This window comes from Tenrec ecaudatus, chromosome X, assembly GCF_050624435.1.
Source record: "Tenrec ecaudatus isolate mTenEca1 chromosome X, mTenEca1.hap1, whole genome shotgun sequence".
NCBI classification, from domain to species: domain Eukaryota; kingdom Metazoa; phylum Chordata; class Mammalia; order Afrosoricida; family Tenrecidae; genus Tenrec; species Tenrec ecaudatus.
Genome location: NC_134548.1, coordinates 80,837,340 through 80,856,055, shown reverse-complemented (window position 1 = coordinate 80,856,055; position 18,716 = coordinate 80,837,340). Strand labels below are relative to the sequence as shown.

The 18,716-nt window shown below is 40.0% G+C and overlaps 1 protein-coding gene across 1 annotated transcript; it reads right to left on the bottom strand.

Annotated features, from left to right (window-relative positions):
• Positions 1-3,506: 3,506 nt before the first annotated feature.
• On the bottom strand, positions 3,507-17,731 carry PIN4 (peptidylprolyl cis/trans isomerase, NIMA-interacting 4). The gene is made up of 4 exons (XM_075538863.1): positions 17,579-17,731; positions 9,399-9,472; positions 4,032-4,151; positions 3,507-3,707 (listed from the first exon to the last, which is right to left on the bottom strand). The coding sequence occupies exons 1-4, from the start codon at positions 17,619-17,621 to the stop codon at positions 3,549-3,551; spliced, it is 396 nt and encodes a 131-aa protein (XP_075394978.1). The 5' UTR covers positions 17,622-17,731; the 3' UTR covers positions 3,507-3,548.
• Positions 17,732-18,716: the final 985 nt, after the last annotated feature.

Here is an 18,716-nt window from a genome sequence, read left to right as displayed (position 1 = left end):
TGTTGGTTGAGTTTTATTTTAGGAGCTGTAGAGTCCATGAAGTACAACTGTTAAGCTGTTAAGTGGAAGGCCGGCAGTTTGGACACTCCAGTTGCTCTGTGGGAGAAAGGTGTGGCAATCTGCTCCTGTAAAGATTATAATGTTGACAACCCTATGGGGTGGTTCTACTCTATAGGACCTCTGTGAGTAGTATCGCTTTGATGGAAACTTTAGATGTATGTATATATAGCAAATGTATAGTTTTTATAATATCCTTTATGCTTGTCATTAAACTTGATTAATTTTGTTAATAAACACAGCAAAGCCCACACCACTTCAACAGTTTGTTCATGTACCGTTTAGTGATGTGAAAAACATGGAGCTGTGCAATCATTCTCACCCTTTTCTAAGTTATTCCTCCCTCAGTAACATAAACTCACTGCCCACTAGGATTTCTAGCTAAAGTTTTTCTTTTAAAAAAAAACTTTTTAGTGGGACTTAGGTGAAGGTTTAGAGAGCAGACCTTACGTTTTACATTCAACAATGTAAACCCATCTTGTCTCATCATTTTAACCCCTTCAACGTACCATCACTTATTCCTTTTCCTTACAATGTTCTTGTGTCCATTCCTCCTAACACTCTCCTTGGGTAAATGCTGCCCCCTTTGACCTTCAATGGCTCATTATTCTAACACAAGGTTGAGTTGAACTCGACATGAAAGTGAGTCTCTATCCAACCAGTAACTCTAGTCTCTTTCATGATTTTGCGTTCTGGCCCACATTTTATCCCACTCTAGCCAGGACCGTCTAATGTGATTCTTGTTAGAGCACTTGGTAATAGTACCTGGGTACCATACAGTTCTGGTCTCAGTGTTGGGAAGCCTGATGTTTTTGTGGTCCATTAGTCCACTGAATGAGTTGTTTCAATGGGTCTTTCAATTTTTCATCACTTTTCTTTCCTGCAGATGGGGAGCTATCAATAGTTACACCCGACAGAGCTGCTCACTAGATTTTTAAGAGCCCTGTTGTTCTTAGCATGCAGAACATTGTCTTGGTGAACTGTGTTATACCAATTGACCTTGGTGTCCCCTAAGACTAAGTTCCTATGCCCCCAGGCTCAGTGACTACTTACCCCAGGGTATTTGGTTATAGCTAAGAAGTTTTTATAACTTTGCCCACTCTATGCTCCACCATTCTTGGATATATTTTTAGCAAAGGTATATACATACATACACATATTCCCTGTCAAACCTTACTCCTTCCTGATCAGCACTAATCTATACATAGATGGTCACTATTTTTTTTCAGATCACTATTACAGGATTGTGTATATTTACAGTATTTGCCTGTCTTTAATCTGTACAAACATCCTAGTATCTTCCCCTGCCTCCATACTTTTTTACTAACTTCTCTCTTACTGTACGTTGCCTTCTCTTTCATCCGAGTTAATACTTGCCTACCTTCTAGCCATAGCTTCCTCTCCCACTTCTGGCAACCCTCAAAGAATGGTTCTTTTAGTGTGATAATGTTTTTGTGGATTTTTATAAAAGTAGTCTTATACAATATCTATCATTTTGCGCTTGACTAATTTCACTCAGCATAATGTCCTCCAGGTTCATCCATGTTCTGAGGTGTTTGGTGGATTCTTCATTATTCTTTAACACTGCAGTATTTCGGTGTGTGTGTATGTATCAGTATGTATACGTGCCGATGGGCACTTAGGTTGCTTCCATCTTTTTTTTTTTTGCTATTGTAAATAGTCCTGTGATTAACATAGGTGTATATATACCAACTATTCATGTCCTGGCTTTTATTTCTCTAGGAGATATACCAAGTAGAGGTTTTGCTGCGTTATAATCTATTTTTATTTGCAACTTTTTGAGGGCGCATCACACTGATTTCATTCTTGAGATTTGGGTTGGAGGCTCTAGATTTTTCCTGTGTATTGGTTTACTCTCTTCTTACACAGTTTCTGTAGTATATCTCTCTAAGCCCTCGATTCACAAACTTACTTGATTATTGGAATCACCCATGGATCTGATGCAACTTAAAATTTCTGGGTTCTTTCCCCTAGAAATTCTGGTTCATTAGGTTGGGAAAGGAGTGCCACTAGATCACTAGGTGATTCCGATTACCTGCCAAATTTGGGAATTAGAGTCTAGGCACTCATTAAAGCAGAGGTTCTCTGTGTCTTACCTGCATGGTTTCTACTAAGAAATCGAACTTAGTCTGCTGGTCCTCTAGTAGGTGACAGTTTGCTTTCCACAAGCTGCTGCCGGCTTTCTTTTCTTATTTTTGATTTAGATGAGTTTGATCATGATACGATGTGGTGATTTTATTTTGGGATTTATGCTGTCCAGTGAAACTTTTCGTGTTGTTGTCAATTCGATGTCATATAGATAGACATTCAAAGACAAGCACAGTGATCAAGGTAGACATTCCTTACTAGCGAAACTAAAATACGCCTTGGTTTTAAGACAGTTTCAGCGGACATTTTGGCTTAAGTTTTAAAGGTCTAAGGATAATAGTTTTCGGGCCTCATCTACCCTGCATGGGTTAAAAAAAAAATCAAGTCTATGAGAATTTGCCATTCTGCTCTGCATTCCCTCCTTTAGTGAGAACTTTAGGCTTTTTTATATGTCATAAATATTGTGTATTAGATGTTTAAAATGGTACATACACACAATGTTGACTTTGGAAGGTACAATGTAATCTATGAATTTGAAGTTGCAGGAAAAATTACATACATGTTTTTGTGCCTACATCTCTCCCTGTTGCCAAGGTGAATGGCTCCTTAGTCAAATAAAAATAGCCCAAGAGAGAACTGAATGCCTTTGGTTCCTCTGTTGCCTATTTACAAAAACAAAGGAGTTTTGGTGCCGCACACTGTGCTGTTGAGTGATGTAGTGTGGATTTTGATCCATAGTGAACCCATGTGACAATAGAATTGCCTTACAGTATATACCTGAGCATAAGCCGACCTGAAGATCAGCCGCGGCACCTAATTTTACCACAAAAACTGCATAAAAATGTGCTGAAAAATTCGGCTTACACACAAGTATATATGGTATATTATTTTTTAGGCTGCAACCTTTATAGGAGTAGATTGCCAGGAGTCTCTCTTATAGAACCATTGGTAAGTTGGAAGTGATGACTTGAGCACTTAACCATGGTACTCCTGGGGCTCATTTTGTAATATGTTACATATCTAAAAACTAACCTCTCCCTGCAAATCACAGCTTATAAAGCAAGCGTTTGTCCAGGAACTTATTAAGGTTCTTATGCACTAATTTGTTGTTCCCATGCTTAAGTATTTTCAGTTATATGAACAGTGTAAGCTAACATTTGCCTTTCCAGAGATGTTTCAGTATGCCCCATAAATTAATGAGACATACTGAAAATCAGATGAAGTAGTTCTGGAAGAAAAGCGAGCACAGATTAAAAGGCGTTGGCTTGACTGTAAACTACTGCGTTTACTATCGACATCTACCTAGTTTTGCCCATACTAACTCACACTGACACAGTTCATAAAATGCGAATGCAGAACATTTATTCAATTTTCACATGATTTTATTTTCTCCCTTCAATCATAATAATATGATAACCAAATTTTGTCTTAACAGGAGGGTCTGTATACACAGGTTTATCTAATCCACTTACAGGCAAGGCAAACGCTGCTTCTTGAAATGGTCCTACCATGGACCCTCTGGTCATCCAACCCAAGTCACCCTGCAAAATCCAAAAGATATGTGATATTACATGAGAATTTCCCAACACGAACAATACCCAACAGGCTTATTCACCTGGGCTATAAAGGAATAAGTTTAACAAGGGCAAAAAGGCAGAAGCCTAATCCCAGACTGAACATGTAAGCATCTATAATACTGCTGAACTTTTAAGTTAGCTATATAAGTTTGTTCGTGTCTAGGTTTAGGCAAATGTGGCCCTTACTTACCCATTCAAAAATGGAACATTTCTGCTTTTAAGGTTTAAATGCATGGCATGTGTTTCCTATCTAGGGGATGAATATTTTAGATGATAAGAGCACCATACCCCTTGCCTGGCTTTATCTTCACTATATTGTGCAGCTACTTCATTGAATCTCATTCCAGACTTCAATTTTTCCATGGCTTCCAAAATTCTGCTATGTTTTTCACACAGAATGTGCCTGACCTACAAAGAAAAAATACATAAACAAAATAGTCTGAATTACTCTCCTAGTGAAAGACACATTAGCTTACAACAGAGAATCCTAGAAGTTTGCCTAGTTAGGTGATGATCACAGCCCGATGTATTTCCACTACCCAGGCACTATTTCATGCTCTGAGGTAGTTGGAAAATAGGCATCTGATTGTGAGAAGCTCCAATGTTTTACCAGGTATCTAAATGGTAAAATAAAGAGGAAACAGATTGCAATGGGTGAATTTGAGTGGTGGAGTCAAATACTACCTCCTCTGAAAGTTATCTCGACCTCTAAATAACTCCCCATTTGTGTACCATAAAAACAATAGTGTCCACATGTTCTCACAAGGTTTTGAATCTTGAGAAAATGCAATTTGAATCAATAAATATCAGAAACGGTTTTACCTAACAGGGATGATAAATGACTGTCAAAATGATCTGTTTCATAGAATTTCCAATTTCTCATCAAAATACAATGTTACTTTACATTGTTGGTAGCGAATGTGTCTACCTTATGAATTCTGACACATTCAAACCAAGTTGTCTTCAAAGTTCAGGTACTGAAATTTGGTGAGGGAGGAACCATGTCCCAGGCCCACAGCAATAACTTGCTACCTGGAGGAGCTATACCAGAGACAAGAGCACATCAAAGGAAAGAATGCATCAGCACATGTCTTGAAGAGGCTAACATCTCTAGAACTTGCTCAGCATTGACCAGTGGAGATGGTGTAAACAATCCAGACACTAGCCAATTAGTCTGTTGGGGAACAAAGATAGATCATCACACCTCAGCTCAATCTGGGTAAAAGAGCTTCCGGTCTTTCTCATTCCAAACTGTCCCACACTCAAGAAGCAATGTTCTAATTGAATTCATGATCACATCACAGAAAGGGGATACTACTCATCATTTTATAATTGAATAAATAGCTAGTTAGGTTTGGACGGTTTGGCAGGTTAGACAATGAGCTTCTAGTATCTGCAGGGGTGCATGCACTGCAGACCAACTACAATGGCGGATCCAGGTTTCACAGTGGATAAAGAGCCAGGTTACAGAAAGAATTTGAGATTGATTAGCATGGCCCAGTTATTGAAGCTGTGCGAACTGATGAGATTATCCTGGAAGGCTATGCAGAATAAGAAAGGGAGAAAAGGTTTAAAAGTCACTTTGGAGAATACCAATGTGTAAGTAAGCTGGAAAGACAAAAGCTCAAAAAGTATAATAAAAAGGAAGAACTAAACAGTAGGAGAAAAAGAGGAGCTAACAAAAACCAAAGTGGAAATGGTCAATTGTATTGCTTACCCTCTTTCTTTCTCTATAAGCTTCACTGGTTTTACTTCTGTAAGACAACGGTTTAGTGATTCTCTAGCCCCAAAGCTGTGACACTGCAGTAGAGCTTACCAGTGTGGGGTTCAAATGGTAACAAAGGAGATCATTGGACTGATCCTGAATTGTAATTGGACAATGCATGCAGTGGAGACTCAAGAGAAAAAGTACTTGGGGCTTCTCGATCAGATCACCAACTCCTTAAAGCTAATTTATAGGAAATATATGAGTGGGGACCAATTGTAAAGCTATTAAGAGAATGTCTATAACAGATGGAGATTGAGCTACCATACAACCCAGCAAGCAACAAACCACGGCCAGACATCTGTGCTCTCTGTGACAGCGGGGAAAAGCTGCCCATGGAGCATGTGTGAATGAGAGCTGTGCCCGCTCACTTCCAACCACTTCACACAGAGACTGCATACGGTCTGAGGCAGACCAAGGAAGCCCCTCTTCTACTTCCTAAACCGATGGAGCACTCATTCTCAAGAAGCTCAACATCTTCACAACTGGGCCAACAGAAACGATAATGGTAGATGGAGAAAAGAGTGAAGTTGTCCAGGATTTTGTCTTACTTGGATCCACAATCCATGCTCATGGAAACAACAGTCAAGAGATCAAAAGATGCACTGGATTGGGTAATTCGGCTGCACAAGACCTTTTTAGAATATTGAAAAACAAGAATGTTACTTTGAGGACTAAAGTGAGCCTGACTCAAGTCATGGTCATTTCAACGGCCCCATATGCATGTGAAAGTTAGACACTGAGTAAGGAAGACTGTAGATGAATTGAATTGTGGTACTGGCAAAGAATACTGAAAGTATCATGGGTTCCCAAAAGAAACAACAAATCGGTCTTGGAAGAAGTATAGGCAGAACACTCCTTCTACTTTGGGCAGGAGAGACCAGTGCCTGGAGAAGAACATCTTGTTTGGTAAAGTAGTGTGGCAGCAAAATGGAGGAAGACCTCAATGAGATGGATTGACATAGTAGCTGCATCGATAGGCTCAAACATAAGAACAATTATAAGGACCGTGCAGGACCAGGCTGTGCCTCTTTCTGTTGTACAGAAAGTCAATGTGAGTCAGAACCAACTCGACAGCACCTAATAACAAGAACATATTGGTTGAGATTTCTCAATTTTGTGTTATCTTGGTTTTATATCAGTGTTAAGGCTAGCTTCTTAAAATTAATTAAGTGTATCTGCTCTTTTTAAAAAAACAAAAACCAAAAAACAACCTTTAATTTTATAAACAAACTTTCAATTTTAGAACAGCTTTAGACTTATAGAAAAGTTGTGATGGAATATCCCATATCTATTTACTTCTATGAACATCTTACATTAATATGGTGTATTTATCCTAAGCAACAATCTAGTATGCTCCATCCTGTTACCTAGTTTAGTGTTCCTTGTATCATTTATGATTATCTGACATTGTGTTGCTTGTTTTTTGTTTATTGTGTTCTTATTTAGCATATATGGTGCGCAAGGGCATGTCTATTTTTTTCTCCTCCACTTGTGTCACACAGACTAGGACTGTTTGCAGGATGGTTAAATAAGAATATGTTAGAGGCGGCTGGATTCCTCTGGGCTTTTATGGCAGGGACACCACTAGGTGGCCAAGGAAAGAATCAAGGGCGTAGGCTTTTGTGCTCTTAATATCTGCAAAGTTGTTTTCTGAATTTGGAAATGTCATCTTGTCATGAATACTCAACGGTGACTTACGAACGTAGGTAAGAGAACATTGCTGTTGTTAGCTTCCACGGAATCGGTCTGACTCAAGTGACCCTATGTACAACCAAAGGAAACATTACCTGGTACTGGATCATCCTCACAGTTGTTCTGTTTCAGCTACTGTGTCAATCCATCTGATTAAGAGTTGTCACCTTTTTCACTTCCCTTCTATTTGACCAAGCATGATGTCTGTCCTTTTTGAGGGTCTGATCTCCCCTGATAAATAACATGTTCCCAAAGTAAATGAGATGACGTCTCACCAGCCTCCCTTCTAAGGAGCATTCTGGCTCTACTTCTTCTGGTCGTCCATGGTACTGTCAATATTCTTTGCCAGCATCATAATTCAATGCACAATGCAATTTGAATCCATATCTCCCCAAAGAGGAACTGATACCAAGGGATAGAGTAGGAAGAAAATGTTTTGGAAATGATGATGTTAACATATGTACAAATGTTCTTGATACAATTGATGTATGGATTATTATAAGAGCTGTAAGAACCTTCAATAAAATTAATTATTAAAATTAAAAAAATTTGAATCCACAATTCAAATACATCAATTCTTTTTCAGTCTTCCGTATTCAATGTCCAACATTCACATACATATGAGGTCATTGAAAATACCATGGCTTGGGTCAGGTGCATCTTAGTCCTTAAAGAAACATCTGTGCCCTTTATTACTTTAAAGAGGTCTTCTTCAGATTTTCCCAATGTATATGTTATTTGATTTCTTCACTGCTGTTTCCATGTTCATTGATTGTGGAACCAAGCATGATGAAATCTTTAACAACTTTAATCTATTCTCCATTTATCACGATGTTGTCTATTGGTCCAGTTGGGAGGATTTTAGTTTTCTTTACATTGATTTGTAATCGATACTGAAGACTACCGTCAGCAAGCAAAGTAACAGGATATACATATCTTAAATTTCAACAATAGGCAAGATAATCATCAGTCTGCCATTAACTTACAGAAAAGGAACCTGCAATCTGAAAAAGAACTCCATGCTGGACCACTGCAAAGCCAAGGCTACATGGAACATCTTCTTCATCCCAGTTCTATGTGAATTGAATGGCTCCTGGGAAAACCAGACACTCATTCCACTGATTATATGGGCAAGATCAGATAGGACATGCCTATTTAATTCCTCTGGTCCGTCCTCTCCTTGGAGATGCATATGGGGTCTTGTACCTCTCAAATTGGATTCACTGTCTGTGGTAGTTACATAATCTGTTGTCAACTTGAGACTTAAGAGTGAAGGGGTGGAGTTTTGCCTGTCAATAAGGTTGCAGCTTGATGACCTCCTTTGAAGGCGCTAAGGTGATAAACAGCTCGCTGGAGGCGGGACACACTCACTCCCTGCAAGACTTTCCTGCTGATATGACACATGGAGCTATGCTAGAGTCCTGGAGGAGCCACATGGAGACCCCTGCCAGCATTGAGATGTTTCCACTGCCATTGGATCCACAAGACTTTCCACCCACTAGCCTGCGATCTTCCTGCATCATTGCATGTGTTACCTGAGTCTGAAGAGGAATTTATAGACTGGTATCAGACATATGGGCTAATATCGTACTCATGGACTTGATCTGGACTGTGATATTTTAATATACAATTACTCTTTGATATAAAGCTCTTTCTTATACACGAATGTCTATGAATTTGTTTCTCTAGTCAATCCAGACTGACACACTGTCCCTGGCTCAAAAGTTTTAAGTATCAGTACATCTTAACTTCGACTTGAGATAGACTTTTAAAAATGTCTTTAACTTTAGGATAGAATCTAATTTGCATGTGATCAGACTCTGTGCTAGGACAAGCAAGTGCGTTACATCCTCTCCCTTTGGTGCTTTTGGAAGGTAGCAAACTGAAGTTTGAGTCTGGAGGCAGAGGAATGACATTTGGTCCACACAGAGCAGTTGAAATCCTTACAGTGATTGCAAAGATGTGCAAGACAGTTGCCCCGGTCTCCAGCTGCCCAGACTGGACCATCCTCCCTTGCACAACTGGAACTGTATTTTAAAATTTTCTTACTACTAGATATTATGTTCAATCAGAAATAAAGCCATGTGGAGCTTTCACTCTTGAGTACTCCTGTATCAACAGGTCTGTCTTTTCTTCTAGGTGTATCAATTTATATATTTACATTTAACATGAAACAAAAGGAAATAACAACTTACCTTTATCGCATTGCCACCACCTTTGGGACCCTGAGCCTTCTTGTCAGCACTGTCACTCCCAGAGGCTGCTCCCCCTTTGGAGAACAGAGGACAGTTACTCAGTGAAGCTGTACCTGTTTTCAGAAAGGCCTAACACAAAATAGAAGTTGATACTTAATCACACCTTAAAAATTTTTAATATGTTTTATATGATGTGGGAATTTTATATTTCAGATCAATTTACATTTAACAGTTTAAACTACTTATCAACCCTCCCTCACCCCAACAGCTTCTCCTACCCCACCTCCTTCGATTTGTCTTCTCCCTTTTGTGAATTACTATCTTTCCCTCACCCACGTTAATACCTGTCAGGTCTCAGGCTGAATATCTTTCCTCCATTGCCCTCCTCACTGCTTGGTAACTTCCAAAGTCTGTTCCTTTTGCTATTACAGTCTTTGTCTTGTATTTTTCCTCCTGATAACAGTGGTCTCAAAAAGTGTCTGTTCTTTTGTGATTGACTAATTTCATAGAGCATAATGTTCTCCTGGTCAGTCCTTGCCATGAGGTGTTTCATCATTGTTGTTTAGGGATGTATAATATTCTACTGGGTATATGCACCAACATTTCATTATCCATTCTTCTATGGATAGGCATTTAGATTGTCTCCATCTTCTTGCTATTCTGAACAGTGCTGAAATGAACATGGGTGTGCTTTGACTCTTACTTCTTTAGGACAAATACCCAGCCGAAGTACTGCTGGATCACATGGAATTTTGATTCCAAGTTATTTGAAGTAGTGCCTTATTGCTTGCCACAATTGTTGTACATATCTACATTCTCACCAACATTGTATGAGGGTTTATTCTCTCTGTACCTCTCCAGCATTTTTGGTTTTATTTCGGCTGTCATTGATGGTGTGTCTCATCATTGCTTTGATTTGAAGCTACTGGAGGGTTTGTGATCATGAGCATTTTTCATGTTTGTTATCCATTTGAATGTCATCTTTGGTGAACTGTCCCTGTTCTTTGCTCACATTTTCCTAACAGCTTTATCGGGATACACTTCAAGTACCATACAAGTAAATGGTTTCATATATGTTAAAAAGAGTGGTACAATAATTGTTGCAATCAATTTTAGCAAACTGCCTTCATTTTGTCACATTATTAGCTCCCCCTTACCCCCAACTTTCCCCATAACTGTAAGGAACTATTAATCTAGTTACTGCCTCTCTCAATTACTTATCCTGGATTTAATATAAAGAAAATCACACACAAAAAATTCCAACAATGACAACAAAACAGAAAAACTTCAATCTAAAAGCAGAAGAAAATGGAAACTAGAAAAAATTAAAAATCGGTCAAAAGATAAAACAAATGATGTTAAATTTTCATCTAACTATATCTGAGGTAATACACGGAGGGCAAGATTGTTGACATCCCTAATGAATGGTTTCAGGGAGACTTAATGTGCATGAGGACTGTAATGGATTTTAGGCTTTTACTGTTATCCACAGCCTGCTTCAAACTGGGTACTCAGAATTTAAGCTCTAATATAATTCCCTCCTCCAGTCTAGGATTTTATTATTTACAATCCTTGGATCACATGAGTTGGTGTACTATCTCCATGTGGGCTTGGCTGAACCTCACTTAGATAGCTACTTGTTTTAAGAAAGACCTTTACGATTTCAGATGCTATTCTTCCTGATAGCCGGACACCATTTGATTTCTTCACTACACTGCTATGGCACCCATCTACACTTTGCTGTAGTACCCATATCTTCAGTGATCTCTTTATGAGGGAAAATATTGAGCACAGCCATGTCATAAGAACTAATTGTTCTTCCATTAGGGCTTATGATTAAGTTCGAGCTCAAAATCATTTATATAAGTAAACCTTTGCCCCTTTTTAAATAGGGTTGTCTTTTTCTTATTGAGGTGCTGTTTTCTATAGATATTAAAGATTGTCCCTTGTCATATGAGTTTTTGTCAGAAGATTTTTTCCCACTCCATGCGTTCTTTTTACTTTCTTGATGCACACAGTATCTTATTTTTAGTAGGTCCCAGTCATCTATTTTGTCTATCTTGTTTCCTGTTATATTTGTCTATACCCTGCAACAGGGCCCTAAATTTGTCCATATTTTTTCACTGATTATCTCTAAAGCAATGAGCTTTATATTTAGGTCTGTGGAAATTTGTCTTACATACTTCAGCAGACCCTTTTTTCCATATTTTATCATGAAATTGGGCAATTAAGCATGATCTCCTAAGCTCAGTTCTCTAATTTTTACAACCATACTCATCCAAGCAGCACATACAAATTAGATAGAAAAATCTACTATACCCATATATGCATGTGGGTGTAACACCATATGATTTGTTAAAGCTATTTAGCATAATTATATCACAACAAACTCACTACCATTATGTGATTCTGACTCAATTATCTCATAGGACAGAAGAGTAGTGCTCCTAGTGGTTTTAAACTGGTCTTATGCTTAGCAACCCAGTGCACAACCCACTGAGTCACCAAGGCCGGTTATTCTGGGGCACTGTGGTAGCTTGTGTGTTGCTGTGTAGCGTATGATCAAGAACTGATGATAATGAAGGAAGAAGTTGAAATTGTACTAAAGGCATTAGAGAAATAGAAGGCTCCAGGAACTGACAGAATACAAATTGAAATGTTTCAACACACTGAGACAGCACTGGAAGGATTTACTAGCTATGCCAAAGAGATCCACATTTGTTTCCATTTTAAAGAAAGGCAATTCAACAGAATTAGAACAATAGCATATGAAGAGCACGGCATCAGGATTGGGGGAAGACTTACTAACAACCGTGCTTACTTTCAGCAAGCAAAGTTATGTCATCTGCATATTGCAGGCTGTTAAATTGCTGACTTTGTGGTTACAGCACAACTCTAAGCCACGATGCCACCAGGCCCTCTTAGCATTTAGGGTAGCTGTCCTTTATTTTTGGGAATCTCACAATGTCTTCCTGTGCCTTGGTCACATTTGGAGGACTGCCCTTCATAAGAATTAACATGTGCTCACTATCTAGCAAAAACAAGGAAGACCCTCAATAAAATGGATTGACACAGTGGCTACAACAATGGGCTCAAACATACTAACTGTGAGAATGGTAAAGGACTGGGCAGTGGTTTTGTTATGTAAGGTCGCCATGAGTTGGGAGCAACTCCATGGTATCTAACAACACTCTCTAGTTATTGATTTCCCTCTTCCTCGCTCCCATCCCTAGTAACCATCAACCATTCCCTTCTGTGTATAAACCTATTCTTGATTTTTTATAACAGTGATCTCATATATTTGTCCTTTAAAAATTTTGTCCTTTTGTGATCAACTTGCTTCGCTCAGCATAATGCCCTCCAGATTAACCCATATTGTAGATTCCTCATTATCATTGCATAGCACAGTATTGCATATTGTTTCTATCTTTTTGCTATTGTGAATAATGATGCAATTAAACATGGGCTTATCTGTCTATTTGTGGCACCGCTCTTATTTCTCTAGGATGCATCCCTAGGGGTCAGAGTGGTACATCAAAAGGCATCTCTATTTCTTGTTAAGGAAGTGCCACCCAATTTTCCATAGTGGCTGTGCCATTTTACAGTTCCACCAGCAGTGTAGAAGAGTTCCAATCTCTCCACAAGCCGGCCAGCATTTGTTTTTTGACCAATGGTACTGTATCTCACTGTCATTTTGGTTTTTTCCCCTAGAGTCCTGGTGGTGCTATGGGTAAGCACTGGATTGCTAACTGCAAGATCTATGGCTCAAAGTCACCAGCTTTGCTTGGTAAAAAGTATGTCCTCAGAAACCCCATAAAGGGGCGCTATGAGTGGGAATCGACTCCATGACAGTGGGTGGGAATGGCTAATGATCTCAAGCATCCTTTCATGTGTTTGCTCACAAACTGAATGAGTCTTTGGTAAAGTGTGTTTATGTTCTTTGCCTATTATTTATTTATATCTTAAATAATTTTATTGGCATATACTTTACATATCATTAATAATTCAATCATGTTAAGATTTGTGCAATTATCACCACAATCAATTTCAGAACATTTTCCTCCCATACTCATTGTTAGCTCACTTCCCCCATTCTCCTCTGCCAAGCCTCTATCCAGTTACTGTGTCTATAGATCTACCTATTCTGCATTTCATATACAGAAAATCATACAAAACTATACAAAATCATACACAGCAACAAACCAAAAACTCCCCCAAACAATGATTAGACAAAGTATATAAAACGTCAAAGAAAAATCAGAAAATATTAAAAACTGAAACAACTTTAAAATGGGTGAAACGGGAGATCAAATGATGGAGTATTATATTTTATCCTAACTATATATCTGCTATAAAAGACTATAAGTCTCTCTATGATAGCAAGACTATCTGCATCCCCAGACTACGGTCAAAGGGGATTTACCGGAGGCTTAATACAAGTGGAGACACTGCAAATGGATTTTGGGCTTCCATAGTCATACATAGCTTTCTGCAAACCAGGTGTTCACAATTTAAGCTCTAATACTATTCCCTTCTTTGATTTTGGGTTTTATTATTTATAATCCTTAGATCACAGACTGGTGTACTTCTTCCATGTGGACTCAGTTGATGCCTCACTTAGATTGCTGCTTGTTTTAAAACAAGCCTTGAAGACCCCAGATGTCACCATCTAGTTTCTTCACCACACTTTGTTATAGAACCTCTATCTCAGTGATCTTGTCATGAGGGTGAGCATCAAGCGGGGCCATGTCACAAGAACTCATTGTTCTTATATTGGGGCTAGAATGAGTGTGAGCCTAAAATCCATTCATATATCTATGGTTTATATACGTCTCTGGTTTACTTTAGAGACATCATTAACATTGTATGATAGAGATTATAAATCACCCCCCTAGGACATAAAATACTTCTATTGCTAGTGTTATTAATTTAACCAATGATACAGAATTTAAAGCACTATTGTAAAAAATAAAAATATAAAACACTGTTGAGAAAAAAATATATATACATATTCTTTGGCTAATTTTAATTAGATTATCATTTTGTTGTTGAGGTGTTAACAGACATTTCTATAAATTTTTCTTCATTTCTATAAATTTTAGAGATGAAACTCTTGGCAGATATTTTGTTGCCAATTCTCCGTCTATAGGTTCTGGTTTTCCTTGTTTGCTAGTCTTTTGATAACCATAAATATTTAATTTTTGGAGGTCCCAGTTATCTCATTTGTCTTCTGCTATTTGAGCATTTTTAGCTATGTTTGATTTTCTACTTATACCATAGATTAGGGCCCCTAGCTTTGTTCCTATTTTTTTCTTCTATGAATTTTAAGTTTTTGATATATTTTGGGTTAGCATTTGAATATGGTGTGCAATATGGGCCTTGTTCCATTTTTCTATAAATAGATACCCAGTTTTGCCAAGAATAGTTACTATTGCACTCCCTGTATGTCTGTCTCTTTTCCTACCACCCACAGGATCACACCCTCTGCTCCTCTTGATCTTTTCGTTCTCCATGGGGCACCTCAAACTCTAGCATCAAACCCACCGCTATTGATTCTGATGCATAGCAACCATGTAGGACAGGGGAGAAATGTCCCTGTGGGTTTCCAAGGCCAGACATCCTTATGGGAGCAGAAAGCCTCATCTTTCTCTGTGAAGCTGTTGGTGGGCTTAGACTACTGAGCGTGGGGGTGGGGTTAGCAGTACAATGCAGAACCCCCACGGCCACCAGTGCTCCATGCATGGTGTGCCTATGTGGTTTTAAAAATGCGCATATTTTATTATTGTTGTTGAAAACAGAACACACACCAATTGAACAGTTTTACATCTGTTCTCTACCCCCATTGTTTCCTATCTGAATCTTTGGAGCTACTCTAATCAGTCTGATCTGATCAGATCTTAAGGAAGGACAATGCTCCAGGCAGACATTCTTGATTTGTTAAGCGGAACTGTAACTTGGTTTTAAGACTTCAGGGGTTCAATGAGCCTCAATGGCTCCAGAAAATCTCGACTCAATTAACATTTGAAATCCTGCTTTGAATATCCTCCCCTTTGATCAGGGTTCCTCTTAAGAATCTTTGATGAAAATGTTTAGTAGTGCAACCAACATTCAGTTCTTCAGTCCTACAGCAAATGGAGTAATTGCTCCACGGAGGCAAAGGTACATATTCTATTTTCCCCTCCCATTCCAGACTCTCTTCTTCTGTTGCTCTCTGGGTCAGTAGATTGTAAGCTTTTAGAGCCCAGTCACTAAACAAGGCAGGAAGTAGAACAAAAACACCGAATTAAGGATCAATCTACATGTCAAAGTCTCCTAAAATTTACATGTGAAGCCTACATAGCCCCCAGAAATTTCAGATTGAAATATCCAATCAACTCCTGATTACATCTTCAATTAGGTGTCCCACACACTTCATAGTCAATATATATTTTAAAATTTTATTTATTTGGGGTCTCTTACAACTCTTATCACAATCCATACATATAACTATTGGGTCAAACACATCTGTATATATGGTGTCATCATCTTTTTTTAAACAGTTTCTTTCTACTTGAGCCCTTGGTATCATCTCAATTATCCCCACTCTCCCCCACGAACCCTCGATAATTTATCTTTTTTTTTCATGTCTTATACTGACCATTGTCTCCCTTTACCCACTTTTCTGTTGTCCTTCCCCCTGGGATGGGGGCCATATGTCGATTATTGATTGGTTGGTTCCCCCCTACTCCCCCACAGCCCTTCCCTTACCTTCCTAGTGACCAGAACATGTATACTGGTATAGATGAGCTTGCAACACAAGGAATCCAGGACAGATAACCCCCCCAGGGCCAATAAGGGAAGTAGCAATAATAAACAGTATATCTTAAGAGTGAGCTCACCAGCCTCACCATGCCTACTCATATATTCTTGATTTTAGTTTGCAGCATCAGCATGTTAGTAACTGTGTCCTAAAAATGGAGAATTGATCCTTTCCCTGTTCCCAATCCAAAAACTAAACTCCTATTTCACACTGTAAATATTTATAGACTCCGTTCTCTACTCTCCAGGACCACAGCTTGAACCCGAGTTCAAGCAACCATCGTTTTTCCTCAAGACTACTGTAAAAATCTTACCTGTCTCCCTGGCCCTTCTTAGCACATAATCAACCATCCTAGCAACATATGTAGCACGCTCCACAATTTGGTCTCTGTCTTCATTTTTACTACTCACTATTCACTCTTGAGTTTTCGGTCTAGCAACACTAGTTACTGCACATATCACATTGCTCCTCCGCTTAGTGCTTTTGCTGCCAGATTTTGTGTGGCTCATTTTGGTCCAACTTATTTCTAAGACGTGTTTCCTTCCCTCTCTGCATGCTAGATGAAAACACTTCTTCATTTTCCATAATATCCCATACACATTTCCAACATTGCATTTAGCATGGTGCTTTACTCTATCTTCCCCATTGCTTCCAGAGCTCTTTAATAGCAATGATCTGTATCTTATTTTCATATCCTGTGCTTAGCATTGTGCCTGGTATACATTTCTATTCAATACATCAATTAAGTCCCCAATAGTGGTGATGGCATTTTGTAAGCACTGAAGGGAATTTTAAGGAACATAACAAATGCATTTTATTGCTGACTTTGGAAAAGATTACATTTTAAAGCTCTAGTAACCCGTGAAGGGGCCCTGATGATGTAGTGGGTTATGAGTTGGACTGCTAAAACCCGAGGTAAGCAGTTTGAAACCACCAGCTGCTCCACAGGAGAACGATGAGGCTTTCTACTTCCGTGTAGGTTTCCAATCTTGGAAACTCAGGGGCAGTTCTACTCTGTCTATCGCAGGGGTGGGGCGCGTCCAGCCCCCAGGAGTATATCCGGCCGTGTCATTGTCAGTATTGGTCAGTTTCACACACCTCACCATAGAGCAGCAATGGCAACCATCGCAGGGGTTAATTCAATATCTGACTGCGAGTGACGTTATAAACGTCCAAATGACCCTTGGCACGAAAAAAATTCCTTGGTGGCATTGTGGGTTAGGTGTTGGGCACATTTTCCCTAAGAAACCAAGACAAAAGTCATTAGGAGCTCTGTGGACCACAGGCGTGCCTGCTTTCTCCTGGACTCTGGGGTCCCGTCTGCTCTCTCCCTTCGCTCCTCACACGCTGCCATTCTCCCGCGTTCCTCTAATCGCTCTACCTTTTCCACCTTTTCCAGTACCACTTCTTCCCTTGGGCGGCATCTTGGAAACTTGCAGGCGAGCTCGCAAGTGCTTCCGTAGCTTACAAAGTTCCTTCAGGCCCCACAGGCATGTCCTAACCAATGCCTGAAAGCTGCATCGCCACTAGCCGTCCGGGCCGTGGCTCTGGAAGCAGGCACGTCCCGGGGCAGACCGCGTCCTGTGCCCCTCGGACCAATGCGGGCTGCAGATCTGTGACCAATAGAACGCGTAGGAGGCGGCGGCCAAAAGGAAAGCTGGGGCCGGAAGTCCCGCCTCTTCAATTTTTACCCCGCTTGGGCCACTTCCGTGTTTGTACGGAGACGTCCCGCCTCCTGCCTCCTCTACGCCCGCGCGGTAGGCTAGCCGAGCGTTCGCAGTCCTTCCGGCCGCGGGCAAGGAGCCCGTGGGCTCGCCGGGCTGAGGACGGCCGGGAGCTCTGAGGGGGCAGGCCTCACCTCCCGTTCTGAGGGTCTTCGCGGTTGGTTCCCCGCCGTGTAATGGGCCACCCGTTGGGCTGCTGTCCATAAGGTCAGCAGTTCGAAACTCCCAGCTGCTCCTTGTGCAAACGATGAGGCTTTTAACTCCAGGACAGATGTACCGTTTCGGGAGCCCACAGGAGCAGTTCTGCTCCGACCTCTAGGATTGCTGTGAATCCGAATCCACCTCGTGGCGGTGGTTTTGGTTTGGGTTCGCAGCTGCAGCTGATTGAGTTGGATCCAAATACCTAACTCACTGCCATCAGTTGATACCATTAAACCCACAGGGGACCTTATAGGACAGAGTAGAATTGTCCTTTTTGTGAGTTTCCGAGGTACATAGTTTTTTGGTTTCTTTTTCTTTCAAAACGCCTGTCACCCTCTTGAACTCTAATAGAGAAAAATTGGAAGCCGTCTAAACTGTCTTTCAGTAGGGTACTGCTTGGATGAAAAATATATCCAATAGAACTCAGAATCATAAGAGAGTCTGTGATAGTCAGTCGTGTAGAGGGCTGCTAGGCTCTGTTGCCAGCGCCGGGTTGTCCACAGGGGTACTAGCAAATCCCACCCGGGGGGATTTCAGCAGCAGCACCACCACCCACTCCCCAGCAGAAAGCGTTAAGCAAAAAGTTTTATTTCC